The 19,782-nt window shown below is 38.1% G+C and overlaps 1 protein-coding gene across 2 annotated transcripts in view; it reads left to right on the top strand.

Annotated features, from left to right (window-relative positions):
* DNER (delta/notch like EGF repeat containing) overlaps positions 1-19,782 on the top strand; it is a 302,387-nt gene that overhangs the window by 217,932 nt on the left and 64,673 nt on the right. For both annotated transcript variants that reach the window (XM_023642489.2, XM_070270583.1), the window contains exon 8: positions 16,921-17,145. In XM_023642489.2, the coding sequence (XP_023498257.2) occupies positions 16,921-17,145 (225 nt within the window). The remainder of the gene's footprint in view (positions 1-16,920; positions 17,146-19,782) is intronic.

Raw genomic sequence — 19,782 nt, 5'->3', positions numbered from 1 at the left:
ACTATTGTAATAGATGAGGAGAGAAATAATTGTGGCTTTGACTAGCGTTATGGCAGTGGAGATGAAACAAAATGTTTGGGTTCACAAAGTATTTTGGAGAGAGAATCTATTACTATCCACTGATTGCTTAAATATGGGGTTTAAGGAGGGGAGGCAATTGGGTACAGCTTCCAAGTCTCTAACTTGAGCCATTTGCCAAAACAGTGACATCATGAGTTAGGTTTTAAATGCCTACATGCATCATTTCTTCTATGTAAACAGTCTTTACGCTGTCAGCAAAAATGCCAGTATCACTTTATTTCATATTTCCCTTATTAATATTTCAGAAACTTCTGACATCTAGATAGTTTTCTAGGTACAGTGACTTCATTGTCTTGCAATTTAAAATCTTCCAGAAATGTTTTCTTCTGGTCTCAAATATCTGATTTCCATAATGTATATATCTCAAGGATGTTGTCTTTTTGGATTTTTTTTGAGGAAGATTAGCCCTGAGCTAACATCCATTCCCATCTTCCTCTACTTTATATGTGGGATGTCTGCCACAGCATGGCTTGACGAGTAGTGCTTAGGTCTGTACCAAGGATCCGTACCAGTGAACCCCCGGCCACCAAATCGGAACATGCGCACTTAACCACTGCACCACCAGGCTGGCCCCAATTTCTTTTTCATTTACGTAATAAATGTCCAGCAGGCATATTCATATAAATATTGGTTCAAATACAAACTTGGAATCAACAATCAACTAGCAAAATTATAGTTTTTTTTCATTAGCCCCTCATTCCTTAGATTTCTTTCATAATTCTATTTTCCATCTTAATCCTTTAATCTTTCATCCTTTTCTAAACTTTCTCCTTGTTGCAATGACTTGTTTTAAATCACTTGGCTGCTGACATTGCATCCATGTGTCTGAGACAGAGTTTTTCTCTGGAGCTATTGTTTTCTTTCCAGCATTTTCGAATGTCCATCATATGAAGGTCATATGGCTTGAAATAAACTATTCCAAACAAGAAATATCACTATCTTCATTTTTCATTTTCTACCCTTCAAGTAGGGTTATAAATCCAAATGTATTTGCTCATTAGCTTCCAGTTAGGACTACATATTATTCCTCTAGTATAGTTAATTTATTAATCTTTAAGTCATTTCAGAAACACATATTATATTATATTACGTTACGTTACCGTACAATGTTCCGTAAAGCAGTACTGTATTCCATTTTTCCTCTGGTACAGAGTTCTTCATGTTTTGGAGATTGAATGTGTCCAGTAATGTGACTGAACCCAAGCATGTTAAATTTTGTTCTCCAATCCTCTTTCCTTTGCCACCATAACTAATTTGGTTTGTATATTCTGCAAGAAGAATTTTCAAAAACATTTACCTTAAGAGATTATTATTGATTGATTGAGATGATTATTGATCGATTGAAAGCTCTTAAAGAGTTATGCTAATAAAAAGAGAAACTTGACTAAAGGCTATTTAGAATAATTGCTTTTAGAGTTATAACATTATGGAGGAAAAAGCAGAGAAGTTCCTAGTACTGGAGATGGAGTTGAAAACTTTTTATGTGTAATATGTTTCTGTGTGTCTGTCTTCAGAGAAAGGGTAGGTGGGGAGAGGCAGGGGAGAAAATAGAGTGATGACAATCTTGGTTCATTTTTAGAAGGTTTCTTGGAAAGTTGAAATCTGTCTGGCTGAGTCTCAGTTACACATGACCCTAGGCCTTTTCTACCTTGTGTTGTAAAGAATCTTTCCCCCAGCGCTCAAGGAACTGCCCTGCACTCTGAAAATTCAACACAGATTGCACTTTTAAAGTGCAATAAAGATTGCACTTTATACCAATCTTTGCCTTAGCTTTGGGTCGCAGACTTCTCCATTTTTTACATAGGAAAATCAGACTCATAGAACACTATATCTGTATTTGGGATCACTTCCATAGGTACTTCTTTATATAGTTCGATGTTGAATATACATTGTTTCTTATCTGGGCTACAGTTTAGTTTTTGAAACTGCGTTGTTGTAATATCCTAGCTTTCTATGACCAATATCATGTTTAAAAGCCAAAAAATTTTTAAAAATTATAAATTAATGCCCCTGTAAATTGCGTTTAGCAAGAGCCATAAATTGGCCAACATCTGGCCTTGATCAGCAGATTGGAAGGCCCTGCCTGCGTTGATTGGCATCTTGGCTCTCAATTTGCTATTTGGATATTTTAAAGATGACTTTGATTTATAAGAGGTTGGTAGTACGTGTGATATATTGACTCCTTAGGACTCAAGTTTTATTACTGTGTTTTTAAAATATCTTCCATGTCAAACTGAAATCCTGAGAACCAATAGACAAGTCAGGCTCAGGAAATTTCAAATGTGCAGAGTTCAAAATTTGTAATTGCTAAATATTGTTTGATTTTTAAAGCTATCTTAAATTTAAGAGTTTAGGATACTGCTGGGTTTGAGCTGGTCCTAATTTCTTATGCTAGCATAGCACCTTCAACTTTTCAAGTGCTTTTACAAATAAATGCCTTATGTGTGGCAGCCTGGCATGGGGCTTCAGAGCACAGATGTGGTGTCACACAGACCTCACTATGAATCTTGCTTTTCTGACTTACTAGTTGAGTGTCCCTGGACTACTTCCCTAATATCAAGTCTCTCTGTCTTCTTCTGTAAAAGTGGATATTAGCAGACCCTAATTGAGTTAGCAGTTGTGATAAATAAAGGATATAATAGATACCAGTTGCTTAGTATAGTATCTTGTATGTATAAGAACTCAATATTTGCTATCACTGTTAACACTATGGTTCTTCTCCTTTCTCCTCCTCTTTCTACTAGTACAACTATAACTACTTGATGTGGATTAGCTGTCCTGTGATCTCTACTTTTCACGGTTGAGGAACCTGAGACATACAAGAGCTAGTTACTTGATTGTGCTGACATAGTTTATCTATCAGATTTGATTTAGTTACAAACAATAGATGCCCCAAATAATTGTGATTTGATTACTGTAGCTTTATTCTAAGTTTTGAAGTCAGCTAGTGGAAGTCCTCCAAATCTGTCCTTTTTTGTTTTTCAATATTGTTTTGGATGTTCTAGCTCCCTTGCATGTTGATGTAAATTATCGTGGTCCCTCAGTATCCATGGGGCATTGGTTTCCGGAACTCCCTGGGATACCAAAATCCATGGATGCTCAAGGCCCTTATATCAAAAGATGTAGTATCACAAGGAATGCAGTTGGCCCTCTGTATCCACGGGTTTCGTATCCTTGGGTTCAACCAAGTGTGGCAATCCTTTGTTGATTGAATCTGCGGACAGACGGTAAACCCGAGGATATGGAGGGTGGGGTGTATAGAGTCATCTTGTCACTTTGTACAAAAAAAGGCCAGCTGAGATTTTGATTGGTATTGTTGTAAATCAATTTGGGCAGAATTTACATCTTGGGATTGAGCCTTCTGGTTCATGAATGTAGCCTGTCTCTTCCTTTACTTCTCTAAGCGTGGTTCTATAGTTTTCAGTGTAGAGGTCTTCCATAGCTTCTGTTAAATTTATTCCTAAGTATTTTAGGCTTTTTAATAATATTGTAAATGCTATTTAAAAATTTTAATTTCTAGTTATTTGTTACTAGTGTATAAAAATAAAATTTATTTTTTTGTCTATTGACTTTGTAGGCTGATATTTTGCTGAATTTACTTGTTAGTTCCCATAGTTTTTCTTGTAGACTCCTTTGGATATTCTTTGTATAAAATAATGAGTTGGTGAATAATGCCTTGTTTATTTCTTTTCCACATTTTATGTTTTTTATTTCTTTTACTTTCCTCATTGCACATATAGAACCTCCAATAACACATTGAATCTAAGTGCTGATGGTGGATATCCTTGCTTTGTTCTCTGTCTTAAGGGAAAATATTCATTATTTCACCACTAAATGTGATGTTACCTGCAAATTTTTTTGTATATGCCCTATCACGTGGTGGATGTGACCTTCTATTTTTGTTTGCTGATAGTTTGTTTTTCTTTTTTTTAAATAATGAATGGGTGTTGATTTTTGTCAAATGACTTCTCAGCCAAGACCCTACAGGCGAGAAGAGAATGGCATGACATATTTGAAGTGCTAAAAGGAAAAAACCTACAACCAAGAATACTCTATCCATCAAGGCTGTCATTCAGAATGGAAGGAGAGATAAAGAGCTTCCCAGACAAGCAAAAATTAAAGGAGTTTATCACCAAGAAACCAGTTCTACAAGAAATGCTGAAGGGACTTATTTAAGTGGGAAAGTAATGACTACAAATAGAGATAAAAGAAAAAAATTATCAAAAAAACCCAAAACAACAACAAGAAAAAACAGGCAATAAAATCACTTGTAAGGTAAAAGTATAGTAAAGGCAGCAGATCAACTACCTGTGAAGGTAATATGAAGGTTAAAAGACAAATGTACTAAAATCACCTATTTCAATGATAAGAGGGTAATGGATAGACACACACTAAACAAAAGACTATATATGATGTGAAAAACATATAATGTGGGAGGAGGGGAGTGAAAAAGTAGAGCTTTTAGGAAGAGGTCAAGCTAAAGAGTCTATCTACTCAATATAGACTGTTATATGCATAGTATATTAAATAGGATCCTCATGGTAACCACAAACCAGAAACCTATAACAAGCAGGAAAAAAAGTAAGACAAAAGAAATCAAACATATTACTAAAGATAGCCATCAAACCACAGGTGAAGAGAGCAAGAGAAAAAGAAAGGAACTGAGAAGAAGTACTAAAACACCCAAAAAAAAGAAAAAGTGACAAAATGGCAATAAATACATATTTATCAATAGCTACTTTAAATGTCAGTGGATTAAATGCTCCAATCAAATGCCATAGGGTGGCCAACTGGATAAAAAAACAAGATCCATGTATATGCTGCATACAAGAGACACACTTCAGACCTACAGACACTCACAAACCTAAAGTGAAAGGATGGAAAAAGATACTCCATGCAAATGGCAAAGAAAAGAAAGCGGGGGTAGCAATACTTATATCAGACAAAATAGACTTTAAATCAAAAACTGTAATAAGAGACAAAGACGGGCACTACATAATGATAAAGGGAACAATCCAACAAGAAAATATAACACTTGTAAATATCTACGCACCCAACATAGGAGCACCTAAATATATAAAGCAATTATTAACAGACATAAGAGGAGAAATAGACAGTAACACAATAATAGTAGGGGACTTTAACACTCCACTTACACCAATGGATAGATCATCCAAACAGAAGATCAATAAGGAAACACTCGCCTTAAAGGACACATTAGACCAGATGGACTTAGTAGATATATACAGAACATTCCAGCCAAAAACCACAGAATACACATTCTTTTCAAATGCCCATGGAACATTCTCCAGGATTGATCACATATTAGGCCACAAAACAAGTCTCAATAAATTTAAGAAGATTGAAGTAACACCATGCATCTTTTCTGACCACAAAGGTATGAAACTGGAAAACAACTACAGAAAGAAAATCAGAAAAGCCACAAAAATGTGGAGATTGAACAAAATGCTACTGAACAATGATTGGGTCAATGAAGAAATCAAAGAAGAAATAAAAAAATTCCTGGAGACAAATGAAAATGAAAACACGACATGCCAAAATCTGTGGGATACAGCAAAAGCAGTTCTATGAGGGAAGTTTATAGCAATTCAGGCCTACCTCAACAAAGAAGAAAAATCCCAAATAGACAATCTAAAACTGCACCTAAAGGTACTGGAAAAAGAACAACAAACAAAGCCCCAAAACAACAGAAGGAGGGAAATAATAAAAATCAGAGCAGAAATAAACAAAATAGAGACTAAAAAAACAATAGAAAAAATTAATGAAACCAAGAGCTGGTTCTTTGAAAAGATAAACAAAATTGACAAACCCTTAGCTGGACTCACCAAGAAAAAAAGAGAGAAGGCTCAAATAAATAAAATCAGAAATGAAAGAGGAGAGATTACAAAGGACACCTCAGAAATACAAAAGATAATAAGAGAATACTATGAAAAGCTATATGCCAACAAATTGGATAATCTAGAAGAAATGGATAAATTCTTAGAAACATACAACCTTCCAAAACTGGACCAAGAAGATGTAGAAAATTTGAATAGACCGATCACCAGTAAGGAGATCGAAACAGCAATTAAAAACCTCCTAAAAAATAAAAGTCCAGGAGCAGACGGCTTCTCTGGTGAATTCTACCAAACATTCAAAGAAGACTTAATACCTATCTTTCTCAAACTCTTCTGAAAAATTGAAGAGGAGGGGAGGCTTCCTAACTCCTTCTACGAAGCAAACATTATCCTGATACCAAAACCAGACAAGGACAACACAAAAAAAGAAAATTACAGGCCAGTATCACTGATGAACATCGATGCAAAAATCCTCAACAAAATACTAGCAAATCAAATACAACAATACATTAAAAGGATCATACATCATGATCAAGTGGGTTTCATTCTGGGGATGCAGGGATGGTTCAACATCTGCAAATCTATCAACGTAATACACCACATTAACAAAATGAAGAGTAAAAATCACATGATCATCTCAATAGATGCAGAGAAAGCATTTGACAAGACACCGCATCCATTTATGATAAAAACTCTAAATAAATTTGATATAGAAGGAAAATACCTCAACATAATAAAGGCAATATGTGACAAACCCACAGCAAATATCATTCTCAATGGAGAAAAACTGAAAGCTATCCCTTTAAGAACAGGAACCAGAAAAGGATGCCCACTGTCACCACTCTTATTTAACATAGTATTGGAAGTCCTAGCCAGAGCAATCAGGCAAGAAAAAGAAATAAAAGGGATCCACACTGGAAAAGAAGGAGTGAAACTGTCACTCTTTGCAGATGACATGATTTTATATCTAGAAAACCCTAAAGAGTCCACTAAAAAACTTTTAGAAATAATAAAGGAATAAAGTCAAGTTGTGGGATACAAAATCAATGTACAAAAATCCATTGCGTTTCTATACACTAACAACGAAGTAGCAGAAAGAGAAATTAAGAATACAATCCCACTTACAATTGTAACAAAAAGAATAAAATACCTAGGAATAAACTTAACCAAAGAGGTGAAAGATCTGTACACCGAAAACTATAAAACATTGTTGAAAGAAATCGAAGAAGACACAAAGAAATGGAAAGATATTCCGTGCTCTTGCATTGAAAGAAGTAACATTGTTAAAATGTCCATACTTCCTAAAGCAATCTATAGATTCAACGCAATCCCTATCAAAGTTCCAACAACATTCTTTACAGAAATAGAACAAAGAATCCTAAAATTTATATGGAACAACAAAAGACCCCGAATAGCCAAAGGATTCCTGAGAAAAAAGAACAAAGCTGGAGGTATCACGCTCCCTGACTTCAAATTATACTACAAAGCCATAGTAACCAAAACAGCATGGCACTGGCACAAAAACAGACACACAGATCAATGGAACAAAATTGAGAGCCCAGAAGTAAACCCACACGTTTATGGACAGCTAATATTCGACAAGGGAGCCAAGAGCATATGATGGAGAAAGGAGAGTCTCTTCAATAAGTGGTGTTGGGAAAACTGGACAGCCACATGTAAAAGAATGAAAGTAGACCATTCCCCTACACCATGCACAAAAATCAACTCAAAATGGATTAAAACCTTGAATGTAAGACCTGAAATTATGAGACTTCTAGAAGAAAACATAGGCAGTACGCTCTATGACATTGGTCTGAGCAGCATATTTTCAAGTCCCATGTCTGACCGGGCAAGGGAAACAAAAGAAAAAATGAACAAATGGGACTACATCAAACTAAAAAGTTTCTGCACAGCAAAGGAAACCATCAACAAAACGAAAAGACAACCTAACAATTGGGAGAAGATATTTGCAAACCATATATCAGATAAGGGGTTAATATCCAAAATATACAAAGAACTCATACAGCTCAACAACAAAAAAACCAACAATCCAATTAGAAAATGGGCAAAAGATCTGAACAGAGATTTCTCCAAAGAAGATATACAGATGGCCAACAGGCACATGAAAAGATGCTCAACATCATCAGCTATCAGGGAAATGCAAATCAAAACTACAATGAGGTATCACCTCACTCCAGTCAGAATGGCTATAATTAACAAGACAGGAAGCAACAATTGTTGGAGAGGGTGTGGAGAGAAGGGAACCCTTGTTCACTGCTGGTGGCAGTGCAAACTGGTGCAGCCCCTATGGAAAGCAGTTTGGAGTATCCCTAGAAAGTTAAGGATAGATCTACCATATGATCCAGCTATTCCACTGCTGGGTATTTATCCAAAGAACTTGAAAACACAGAGGCATAAAGATGCTTGCACCCCTATGTTCATTGAGGCATTATACACAATAGCCAAGACTTGGAAGCAACCTAGGTGCCCATCAAGGGACGAATGGATAAAGAAGATGTGGTATTTGTACACGATGAAATACTACTCAGCCATAAGAAATGACGAAATCCAGCCATTTGTGACAACATGGATGGACCTTGAGGGTATTATGCTGAGTGAAATAAGTCAGAGGGAGAAAGTCAAATACCGTATGATCTCACTCATAAGTAGAAGATAAAAACGACAAAAAAACCCAAAACACATAGCATTGGAGATTGGACTGGTGGTTACCATTGGGGAAGGGGGGAGGGCAAAAGGGGTGATTAGGGTCACATGTGAGGGGATGCACTGTAATTAGTGTTCGGGTGGTGAACATGATGTAATGTATACAGAATTTGAAATATGATGTACATTTGAAAAAAGTAAAAATTAAAAAAAATGAAAAAAAAATTAATGAATGGGTGTTGATTTTTGTCAAATGATTTTCCCCCATCTATTGAAATGATTGACTTGTTTCAGGTGCTTCTGAAAAGAATGTGTGTTCTGAGCCTTTGAGTGTAGCTTTTTATAAATATTAATTGAGTCAAGGTGGTTCCTAGCACTTTTTAAATATTGCATATACTAGCTCATTTTGCCAATTCTATGAGGTACCAAGAAAGGAGTTCTTCTCTGATGGGTCTGTTTCTCTCTCTGGCAGTGTTTTACTTCATGTATTTTGAATTTCTGTCATGATGTGCCTACATATTTAGGATTGTTAAATCTTCCTGATGGATTGCCTGCTTTTTCCTATTAAATGCCCCCTCTTTATCTCTGATGACACTCCTAGTCTTGAAGTCGACCTTTTCTGGTGTAAGAGAGCCACTCCAGCTTTCTTATGCTTGCTCTTCTCTTAATGTAGCTTTCCCTGTTTTTTCACCTTCAATCATTACGTCTTTTTATTTTAAGTGAGTTCGTTTTTATGGTTAGTCTTCCTTTTTTATTCAGTCTGACAATCTCTGCCTTTAAACACATTGTGAGTCCATTTACATTCAGTGTAATGATTGGTAGGGCTTGATTTAAGTCTACCTTATTGTTATTTGTTCTCTGTTTGTCTCATATATTCTTTGTTTTATTTGTCCTTTTCTTTCTTCTTTTGGATAAATGGAATATTTAAAATTTTTTTTCCTTTTTCTCTTTAATGGGCTTTTTAGCTGTATCTGAGTTTTTTTGTTGATTTATATTTATTTTGTGGTTGCTCTGGGGGTCACAGTATTCTTCCTTAATTTATCACAGTTTACTTAGAATTAACATTCAATCACCTCATGCAAAATGTGAGAACTTGATGATAGTATGATTCTGTCAACCTCCCCTCATTCTTTCTTCTCTTGTTGTCATGTGTTTTCCTTCTATGTATAACATCATAATTCAGTGTTGTTTTTTTGGTTTAAATGGCTTGTTGTTTTTAAATGAATTAAGAAAAGAAAAAAATTAGTATTTCTCCCCAAATATACCATTTCCAGTGCTATTTATTTCTTCCTGTAAACTTGAGTTTCCATCTATTATCATTCCCATTTAGCTTTAGTAACTTTCCTTAATATTTTTGTAGTATGGATCGATCTGCTGGCAACAAATTCTCTGAGCTGTTCTTTATCAGAAAATGTCTTAATTCACCCTCATTATTTGAAATTATTCTCCCTGGAAATAGAATTCTAGTAGATAGGTTTATTTTTTCAGTACTTTAAAGAGATCATTTTGTTAACTTTTGCCTCCGTAGATCCTAAAATCATCCGTCATTGATCTTACTGTTCAAAGTTGTGTCTTTTTCCTCTGGTTAATTTTACTATTTTCTCTTAATTTTTGGTTTTCAGCATTTTGGCAATGATATACTTGTTTGTTTTCTTTGAATTTATCCTTCCTGGTGTTTTCTGAGCATTATTGTCCATGGGTTGATAGTTTTCACCAGATTTGGAAAATAGCCATCATATCTATGGCTCAGACAGTAGGGTGGTTGAAGGGATAAAATAGTAAAAGGACAAAGGGTGCATACTACCTCTCTTATAAGGAAGTTTCTCAGAAGCAACCTCAGGACATTTCCACTTATATCTCCCATTATCCAGAATGTAATCACAGGTCTACATCAAGAGACAAAAGATGCTGGTAAATGTAGTCATTATTCTGTGAAGCTATGTGACCAGAATTTCTATTACTATGAGAGCAGGGGAGACAGATGTTAGAGACAACATCGCCAGTAAGTGACAGAATTCTGACAGATCCTGGATCACCTGCTTTCGCATTCTGGGCCCTTCTGCTGCACCTCAGACATGAAGTGTTACAGCAAAGAGTACGGGTTAGGAGCTGGATTTAGGAGTCAGACTGCATGAGTTCCAATTCTCTCTCTGCCATTTACTAGCTGTATAACCTTGGCCAAGTTACTTCATCTTTCTCTGCCTGTTTCTCCTTCTGAAAAGGAAATAATAGTATTTAGTTCATAGAGTTGATGCTATGATTTAATGAGTTATTATACTTGAAACACTTGGAACAGTGCCTGGTATATACAAGTGTTTGCCATTAGCAGGTGTAGTTTCAACAGACTGTCCTTTTGAGCCTGTGCAGAAATGTTGTCAGAGATGCTCCTGCCTCTCTTTTCCCACAGCTGTTTGGCCTAGGACCTCACCCCCATTCATCAGCCTCACTGGGATGGCCCAACAACTGTGCGTGTCTTTAGAGAACAGTGTGAGCACCTCCTGATTCCAGAACACTCCCTCTTAGCTACATCCAGAGCTCCACCCTGAAGGATTCACGCAAACGTGACATTTGATCCTGTTCCAGAGATTGGCTGACAGGCCAGCTTCCTTCCAGTTTTCCTAACCACAAACCCTGGGTGTATAGGCAACTTGAAATTTCCCCAGAACTACTGCTCAAAGGAAGGAGAACCCAACATTTATGGAACACCATATGCCATCTTATTTCATCCTACATAGCAGGGGTCACCTCCATTTTTTAGGTAAGGAAGTTAAAGCACAAAATGATTAAGTACCTCCCCCAAGGTCACACAGCTAGTAAGAAGATTCAAACTTTGATTTTCTGGCTCTGTGTTCTTTGCGTTATCAAACTGTGTTCCTTTCTCTCTTAGGAAGGTCATTTAAGAGGTGAGTGTGGAAGATGTGAGTCATTTACAGAAGAATGTCATAGGATAACATCAGACAGATGCAAGAAAGGATAACAATTACTTAGGTGATGGAAGGAAATAGAGAATTTACTTGTCAAAGCAACAGTATTGTAGTCAGTTGGGGCTCCTATTACAAAATACCACAGACTGGGTGACTTAAACAACAGACATTTATTTCTCACAATTGTGGAGGCTGAGAAGTCTGCTATTCGGGTCCCAGCATGGTCGGCTTCTAGTGAGGGCTCTCTCCTTGGCTTGCAGATGACTGCTTTCTTGCCGTGTTCTCACGTGGCAGAGAGAGGAAGCTCTGGTGCCTCTTCTCGTTTTAAGGACACTAATCCCATCACGGGGCTCTACCCTCTTGACCTCATCTGAACCTAGTTACCTCCCAAAGGCCCCACCTCCTAATGCCACCATCTTGGGGAGTGGAGCTTCAACATATGAATTTGGGGGGGGCATAAATGTTGAGTCCAACTCAAACGGCATTTTCAAAATTGACTTGGCATTTACATCTGTGAATCCCTTTTCTAACAGTCATTACTAATCTTGTGAGCCAGGGAAATTATCCCATAATTGCCCTGCATCACATGCAGCTCCTTAAAGTATATTCAGACACACCTTAAATTCATTTTTTGCTTTGTCATCCTTTATAACAGAATAGCATTTTATATTACATTATATTCTTTTTGGACTGGATAATATGCTAAAGGTATTTTCTCTCCTCAGGATATACTGAGATATAGTAGCATTCTCTGAAAATATAAAATGGTATTTGCATTTTCATCTTACTTTTATACTTTCTTGAATTGTTAAGAAAAGGGAAATTTTAATAATAATAAAACATAGGATTTCTGATTCAACATCAGTGAACTTTTTTGATATTCAATTCAACAAACATTTGTTGATCACCTCTTTAGTGAAATTTTTTTCTAGTATATATAATCAATTACTCTTTCAAGTCTTTTCTGTAAAGCAAAGCAAAACAAAAGTCTCCCTCTGGCCTACCTTCCTGCTTAGATAGTATCTTGTATCTCCTATTACATGGTATCAATTAGCTTTTGCTGTGTAACAAACAACCCAAAAACTTAGTAGTTAAAACAAGCACCATTTGTTTAGCTTATGATCCTTGTGCATTGGCATTTTGGGCCGGATTCAGCTGGCCGCTGGCCGGATTGACTGTCGGCTAACTAGTGTAGTATTTCCTCGTCTGGGCTGGCTTGCTTTGCTCATGTGGTCTCTTATCTTCTAGCAGGCTAGCCTGGGCTTGTTCACATGGCTTCTAGGCAGCCTTCAGTTACATTTTCTGACAATTTCTTTTTTGGTATTCTCGCTTCCATTGTTTTCAGTGACACCTTTCTCTCCTGCTTTCCCTTCTGTCTTTTTAAAAACTTATCCATCCATCCCTCCATCCATCCATCTACCTGCCTGTTTGTCCCTCATCAAATGCCTACCAGTTTCAAGGCTTTGTGCCAGGCAACAAGGATACAAAGTTATATAAGCTATGTTCCCTGATCTCAAGGGAATCACAGACCAATTACAGAGGACCTGACAAGGTGTGCAGGTGCTATGAGAGAGAAATACTTTGGGAGCTGCAGACCACAGAGGACGGGTCTTTCCTTGAGACCTCCTCTCTGCTTCCTCTTCTTCCTTGTACTCCTAAATATTATAGTTGCCCAGAGTTGCAGCCTTGAACTTCCTTCTCACTCTGTTCACTTGCTTCAAGTGTCAGCATCTATACCTGTGAATTCAGCTCCCATCCATATGCATACGACTCCCAGTCCATGTTCTCTAGTTCATACCTCTCTCCTGAGCACTAGATCTGTATCATCAACTGACTGCTGAACAACCACAAAAGCACCTCAGCTCCACATGCACAAGGCTGAACTCATAATTCTCCCCTGGGCATCTCCTCCTGTGTTTTCTGTTGCAGTTGATGACAACACCATCCACATCGTACCCCAATCTGGAAACGTGGGAGTCACATTATGATTATACCTGCTTCTTATCGAACACTTACTATTTGCCAGTCATTATGCCAAATGCTTGCCATAGATTTTTGCATTTAAGCTTCATGAAAACCATATGTTGTAGGCATTGCTGTCCCCCTTCCGTGAATGCAGAAACAGAATATCAGCGATTATGTACTTGCCCCAGGTCCCACAGTTTAGTGAGCGGACATGATATTCAAGCCCAGTTCCCTTTGGATCCAGAAGCTGTGCTTAACATTAGGTCGCACTGAGGAGCCACATATACAGAGCCCATAGATGTGTTTTATTTACCAGAAGAATGATTCATCGACATTTTCAAATAGGAAGGGTTCAAAAAAGAATCTGGATTTCAACTATTTCTTGAAAATTGAGACTATCTGGTCACTGGCCCCACATTCCAAATGGCAGCAGTTGGCTGCAGGTGGGCGGCTGCCACCCTCTTTGAAAGGGGCAGAATTCTCCAGTTTGCCACAGTCCCTGCCACTCCCTACTGTCTTACGACTGGCCCACTTCCCTCATCAACATTATCTGCTTGACAGATAATGTTGGGACCATCTGAGTTTTGGGCTCCTGTTACATTGTATTCCTAGGCTCTCTCCTCTTTTTCATTCTTCCGCCATCCAATTGGTTCCTGAACTGACACTGTTACTTGTAAAATCCGTGTCCAGTCTGTCTCACATTCTTTATCCCTATTGCTACAAATTGGTGCTTATAACTTCTCGCTTCAATTACTCCAGTGAATATCTGGTTTCCTGCTTCTGAGCTCACCCTCCTCCAATTCACTCTCCACATTGCTTGCAATTAGGAATACCAAAAAAAAATGCAAATAGATGATATCCAGCAGCCTCAGGATGAAATGCAAACTCCTTAGTGTGGCATAGAAGACCACTCGTGATCTGGCCTCTGACCAGTACCCTCGTTAATGTTCACTTTCCACACCCCTCTTGGCCCTATTGAAATATTGGCTCTTCCCCAAGTCATGAGCCTTAGCATCTCCTTGCATTTTTACCCGTCTTCCTTTCTACTTGGAATAGTCTATGTGGCTTATGTTATTAATATTGGTAACTGAATATATCAGCATGAATCTACAGTGGTTACCTTTCTAAAATTTGTTTTTTCCTGGATTTTGACTTGAGTGATAAAGTTTCTATTGCTTCTTTCACCCAGATACAAACAGAATAGAAACATAAGTCCTGGTTATGTTTAGACATCATAACATCTTAATTGGTTCATCATTCACTTCTTTTCTGTGTAGTAGACCAGAGTAGTAAGGGCTTGGGTTTTGTAGCCCAGCTCTGCCACTGCTAGCTGTGTGGGCTTGAACAGGCTATTTCACATTTTCTGTTGCCATTTCCTCATTTGTGAAGTAGGGCTGCTAAGAGTTCTTATATCATACAATTACAGTGGGTTTAAAGGAAATAATATATGTGAAGGCTTAGAACCACCTGGTGCATATCAGTCCCCAGTGGATGTCAGCTATTGCTGTTATCGTTCCTATTTTTATTTCATTCATTCATTCATTCATTCAGCATTGGACTAGGAGCTATCCTAGGAATTTCGATGTATATCTTTTTAGAACTCACAACAGCTTTATGAAGAAAATACTTTCAGCCCTATTTTTGGGGTGAGGCTGTAGAAGATTAGAGAGCTTGGGACTTGCCTTGGTCACTCAGTGTGTCGTACAGTGACAAGTATTTACGTATGTCCTTTTCAATCAGAGTAAAGTGGGATTCATCTCATGAAGGCTAGAATCATATTCCACTCTAGGCTGCGAAGGGACTCTTTAGAGAACTCAAGTGTTATTAAAACTGATTGTGTGGTCCATTTTTAGTATGATGTCTGAAATTTAAAAACTACCAGGAACTTTATAAAATGTTGAATAGCATTGGATTTTTAGGGGAATTTTCTGTTTCTATACAGTAAAATACCAGGTTGATGATGCCAATTTGTGAGTGATGCTTTAGATAATTAAGTCTGGGAATTATTTTTGTTTATTTTATATATTCAGTATGTTCTTAACAATAAGAACAAAAATGTCCAGTATTGCTAGGAGTTGTGTATGAAGATGGGCAAATATAAACTTAAATGTAGATGAGAAAAGTGAAATAGAATAATCGAGTTGAAGCTGTATGTGAGTAAAATTATTTAACTTTTGCTTCTAAAATTTGAATGATCTTCATTTAATTTTCAAACTGCTCTTAAAATATTAAAAGAAGAATAGATTTTACCCAAAGCATTGTTAAATGCTACATGGACGCACATACCTACAGAGTCATGCATATATGTATGTATAATTTTTTCAATTGAGAAATACTGAAACACGCACAAAATAAAATAAAAATCACCTACACAATAAACACATTTACAATTTTAAAAAATTTAAAGCTTTATTATTAAAAAATTTAAAGCTTTATTTAAAAAATTTATAGTCATAATTTCATTCATTTTAGGAGTACAATTCAGTGCTTTCTCGTAAATATACAGAGTTGTGCAACCATCACCACAATCTAATGTTGGAACACTTACATCAACCTCAAAAGACTCCTCATGGCCATTTGGATCAATCCCTCTTTTTACCCCAGCCCCAGGCAACCACTAATCTCCTTTCTTTATCTATAGATTTACTTTTTCTGGACATTTATTATCAATGGAATTACACAATCTGTGTTGTTTTGTAACTGGCTTCTTTCCCCTAGCATAATTTTTTGTGGTTCATCCATGTTGTACCATGTGTCAAAACTTATTTCCTTTTCATTACTGAATAGTATTCCACTGTATGGATAACCACAGTTGGTTAATCCATCACAATAACCAACTTTAAAAACAGTAAATATTTAAGAAACTTCCAACAGTGGCTGCTTCTAGAGAAGGGAATGGGGGACAAAGGGATAAGGGTAGGAGAAAGATTTTTTCATTTCATTACTATTTTATATGGTTTTAATTTTTTTAATTCAGGAGTATATCTTTATTAAAACAAAGTAAGAAATGTCTTCCCCTCAGCAATGTATATAAAATAAGAGGTGACCCAAATCCCACTTTCCTGAGGTTAATCACCATTAAGTTTTGATCTCTTTTTCGACTATACATACACACATACACATGTATGCATATCAATATATTCATGTCCACGTATGTCTGTACATCTAAGCAGTCATATATTTTATATTGCAACAAAAATGGAATCAAGCGCAGGGCTTAATCTTTTAACCCACGGTTAACCAAAGCTAAGAAAACCCCTGTTTTCCGAGCCTTGCTGGGTTGTACGTATCTGGAAACAATGAATTAATTGGTAAGCAATTCACCATGGAAAAAAGTTAAGAACTGCAAATTCAATTTATTAGCTATTTTGTGCAAACACAGTTTAATTTCTTTTTTTACCCCTGTCTTCCTCTGTGCATCCTCACAGGATACTTCGGACCTGCCTGTGAAGAAAAGGTGGACCCGTGCGCCTCGTCTCCGTGCCAGAACAACGGCACCTGCTACGCGGACGGAGTGCACTTCAGCTGCAGCTGCAGCGCGGGCTTCACGGGGCCGGCCTGCGCCCAGCTGGTCGACTTCTGTGCGCTCAGCCCTTGCGCTCACGGCACCTGCCGCAGTGTGGGCACCAGCTACAAGTGCCTCTGTGACCCAGGTTGGTACATCCATGGACCACAAATGCTTTCATTCCCCAATCTCAACGACTTTTCACTTTTCTTTTGCATCAGAGCAAATGTTGGCCTGCTGAATGTGTTTACTTGTAAATATAAGTGAACTCTACTCATTTATGACATACTTTTCTTCTAGACTTACTGCTTAGTCTTGGTAGGGATTTTTTTTTTAGGAAGATTAGCTCTAAGCTAACATCTGCTGCCAATCCTCCTCTTTTTTGCTGAAGAAGACTGGCCCTGAGCTAACATCCATGCCTGTCTTCCTCTACTTTATACGTGGGATGCCTACCACAGCATGGCTTGACAAGTGGCGTGTAGGTCTGCACCTGGGATCCAAACCGGCAAACCCCGGGCTGCCGAAGCAGAGTTTGTGAACATAGCTGCCACGACATGGGGCCAGCCCCTTGGCAGAGTTTTAGAAATATCCTTTTCCCTTTTCATGAGCAGTTAACATTCATTGCAGAAAAATAAGAATTACACGTAAGCAAAATGAAGAAGGTGAAAAACAGGCTTAATCTTATAACAGCTTAATTATTTTTTAACAATTTACTACAGATCATTCCAGGGCTTTTACTGTATTGCGTATATTTTAATGCTGTGTTGTTGGTTTAATGGAATACGCTTTTTCTGTTTTAAAGTGCATAAAAAGAAGAATGCAATGCATTCAGAATTGTATCATCTATTAAAATCCTTACTCTGTGCACAGTATGTGTTACAGGACCTGTGACTGCCTGTGTAAACATTCAAAAATTCCATCATTTATTTTCCAAATGTCTTCTGCATTTTACTGATTTTTTATTGTGTAAGTTTTGCTACTCAGAAGTCAGAGTGGTTACTCGTCAAAATCTGTGTCCACACAACCTACTGGTGTGGTCTCAAAAGAACGCACGCGGGCAGCTCTTTCTTTCCTCTCTTTTCTATCCTCCTCACGTCTCCATCCTTTATGGAGCTAGCTCTTTAGAATGCTTCCTCAGCACGACAATTGCCCACACATGCCCCTGACCCGTCAGTGTGGCCACCCGGTTCCTTGGTTTTGTCTGACTCCTGGCTCTGCTCATGCAATGCCTTCTGCCTGAATGTCCACTCTTCTCTTGCCCCATCTCACCTGGAAAATTTTCCTTCTGGGGCTGAATCCACTTTCCTTCCTCTGAGTTCCAACAATCATCCACTTGCCTGGTCTTTAAAGCATTATATTAATTATCCTCATATGTATGTCTCTCTCCCTTGGCAGTAGGAGGAAGTATGTGTTGATAACTGTTGTCTACCAATAATAGCCCAAGCCACCATTTAGTGGGCATTAATCTTTCTAGGTTTTGAGCTGAGGTGCTTCACATCTCTGGTCCTTTTGTGCCCTGCCTACAAGGTAAATATTGTTGGGCCACATTTACACCAAGGTATGAAATGCCCCGTCCCTGGCTCAGTCCTGTCCCTGGGGCCGCACCGCCAGTAGCGGTCTGAGCCCAGATTCCATCTCAGGTGCCCAGGTTCCACTGCCCCAGAACTTTCAAGGCACATCTCATGTTCATGAATCAATTAAAGGAATTAGTGGGAAATGCAACTCAACACTGGGGGGTGTTAAAAAGCCTTTTTCATCTAGACTCTTAATTCTCTGTTTTGCTAAGCAATCATGGGATTGATATTTTATATATATATATATATATATATATATATATATATATATATGGAAAGAGAGTGAGAGAGACATTGATTTTAAGGAATTGGCTCATGCAATCATGAGAAGTGACAAATTTGAAATCCATTGTGCAAGCTGGCAGGCTGGAAATTCGTGCAGAGTTTCTCTGTTACAGTTTTTTATTTTTTTATTAAGATTGGCCCTGAGCTAACATCTGTTACCAATCTTTTTTTCCTTCTTTTCCCCAAAGCCCCCCAGTGCACAGTTGTGTATTTTAGTTGTAGGTCCTTCTGGCTCTGCTATGTGGGTCGCCACCTCAGCATGGCTTGATGAGTGGCACTAGGTCCGCACCCAGGGTCCAAACTGGTGAAACCCTGGGCCACTGAGGCAGAGCATGTGAACTTAACCACTTGGCCATGGGGCTGGCCCCTCTGGTACAGTTTTGAGCCTGAATTCCTTCTTTTGCAGGCAATCTCAGTCTTTGCTCTTCAAGCCTTCATCTGATTGGATGAGGTCCCCCCTCCTCCGACATTGTGGAGGGCAATCTCTTTACTCAAAGACTACTGATTTAAATGCTAATCTCATCTAAAAAATACCTTCACAGCACCGTCTAGACTGGTGTTTGACCAAATACTTGGGTACTGTGGCTTAGCCAAGTTGACACATGAAATTAACTATCACAGTAACATTTTTGAGTTTCTCGTAAACCCCGAGGTGAAGAAGTTTCTCCACCTCTACGTATGACAAGAGGAGACTTTTCTGGGTTGACACCCATCTTCCCCTGTCAGAGCCATGATGGAGATGGGAATAGCTTCCCCTCTGGAGGCCCAGTTTTCTTCCACATGCATGGCAGAGCGTGTGCCGTGGCGCTGGGCGTGCTGGGGAAGGAGGCGATGTCATGCGGTGCCCTTGCCGGCTGGGAAGGCGGAGCGCTAAGACCACTCTGCGTCTGCAAACTCAACAAGCTCCAGTCATGCTATGGAGGACA

The sequence above is a fragment of the Equus caballus genome, chromosome 6 (genome assembly GCF_041296265.1).
Source record: "Equus caballus isolate H_3958 breed thoroughbred chromosome 6, TB-T2T, whole genome shotgun sequence".
In the NCBI taxonomy this organism is placed as follows: domain Eukaryota; kingdom Metazoa; phylum Chordata; class Mammalia; order Perissodactyla; family Equidae; genus Equus; species Equus caballus.
This window is presented reverse-complemented; position numbering and strand designations above follow the sequence as displayed.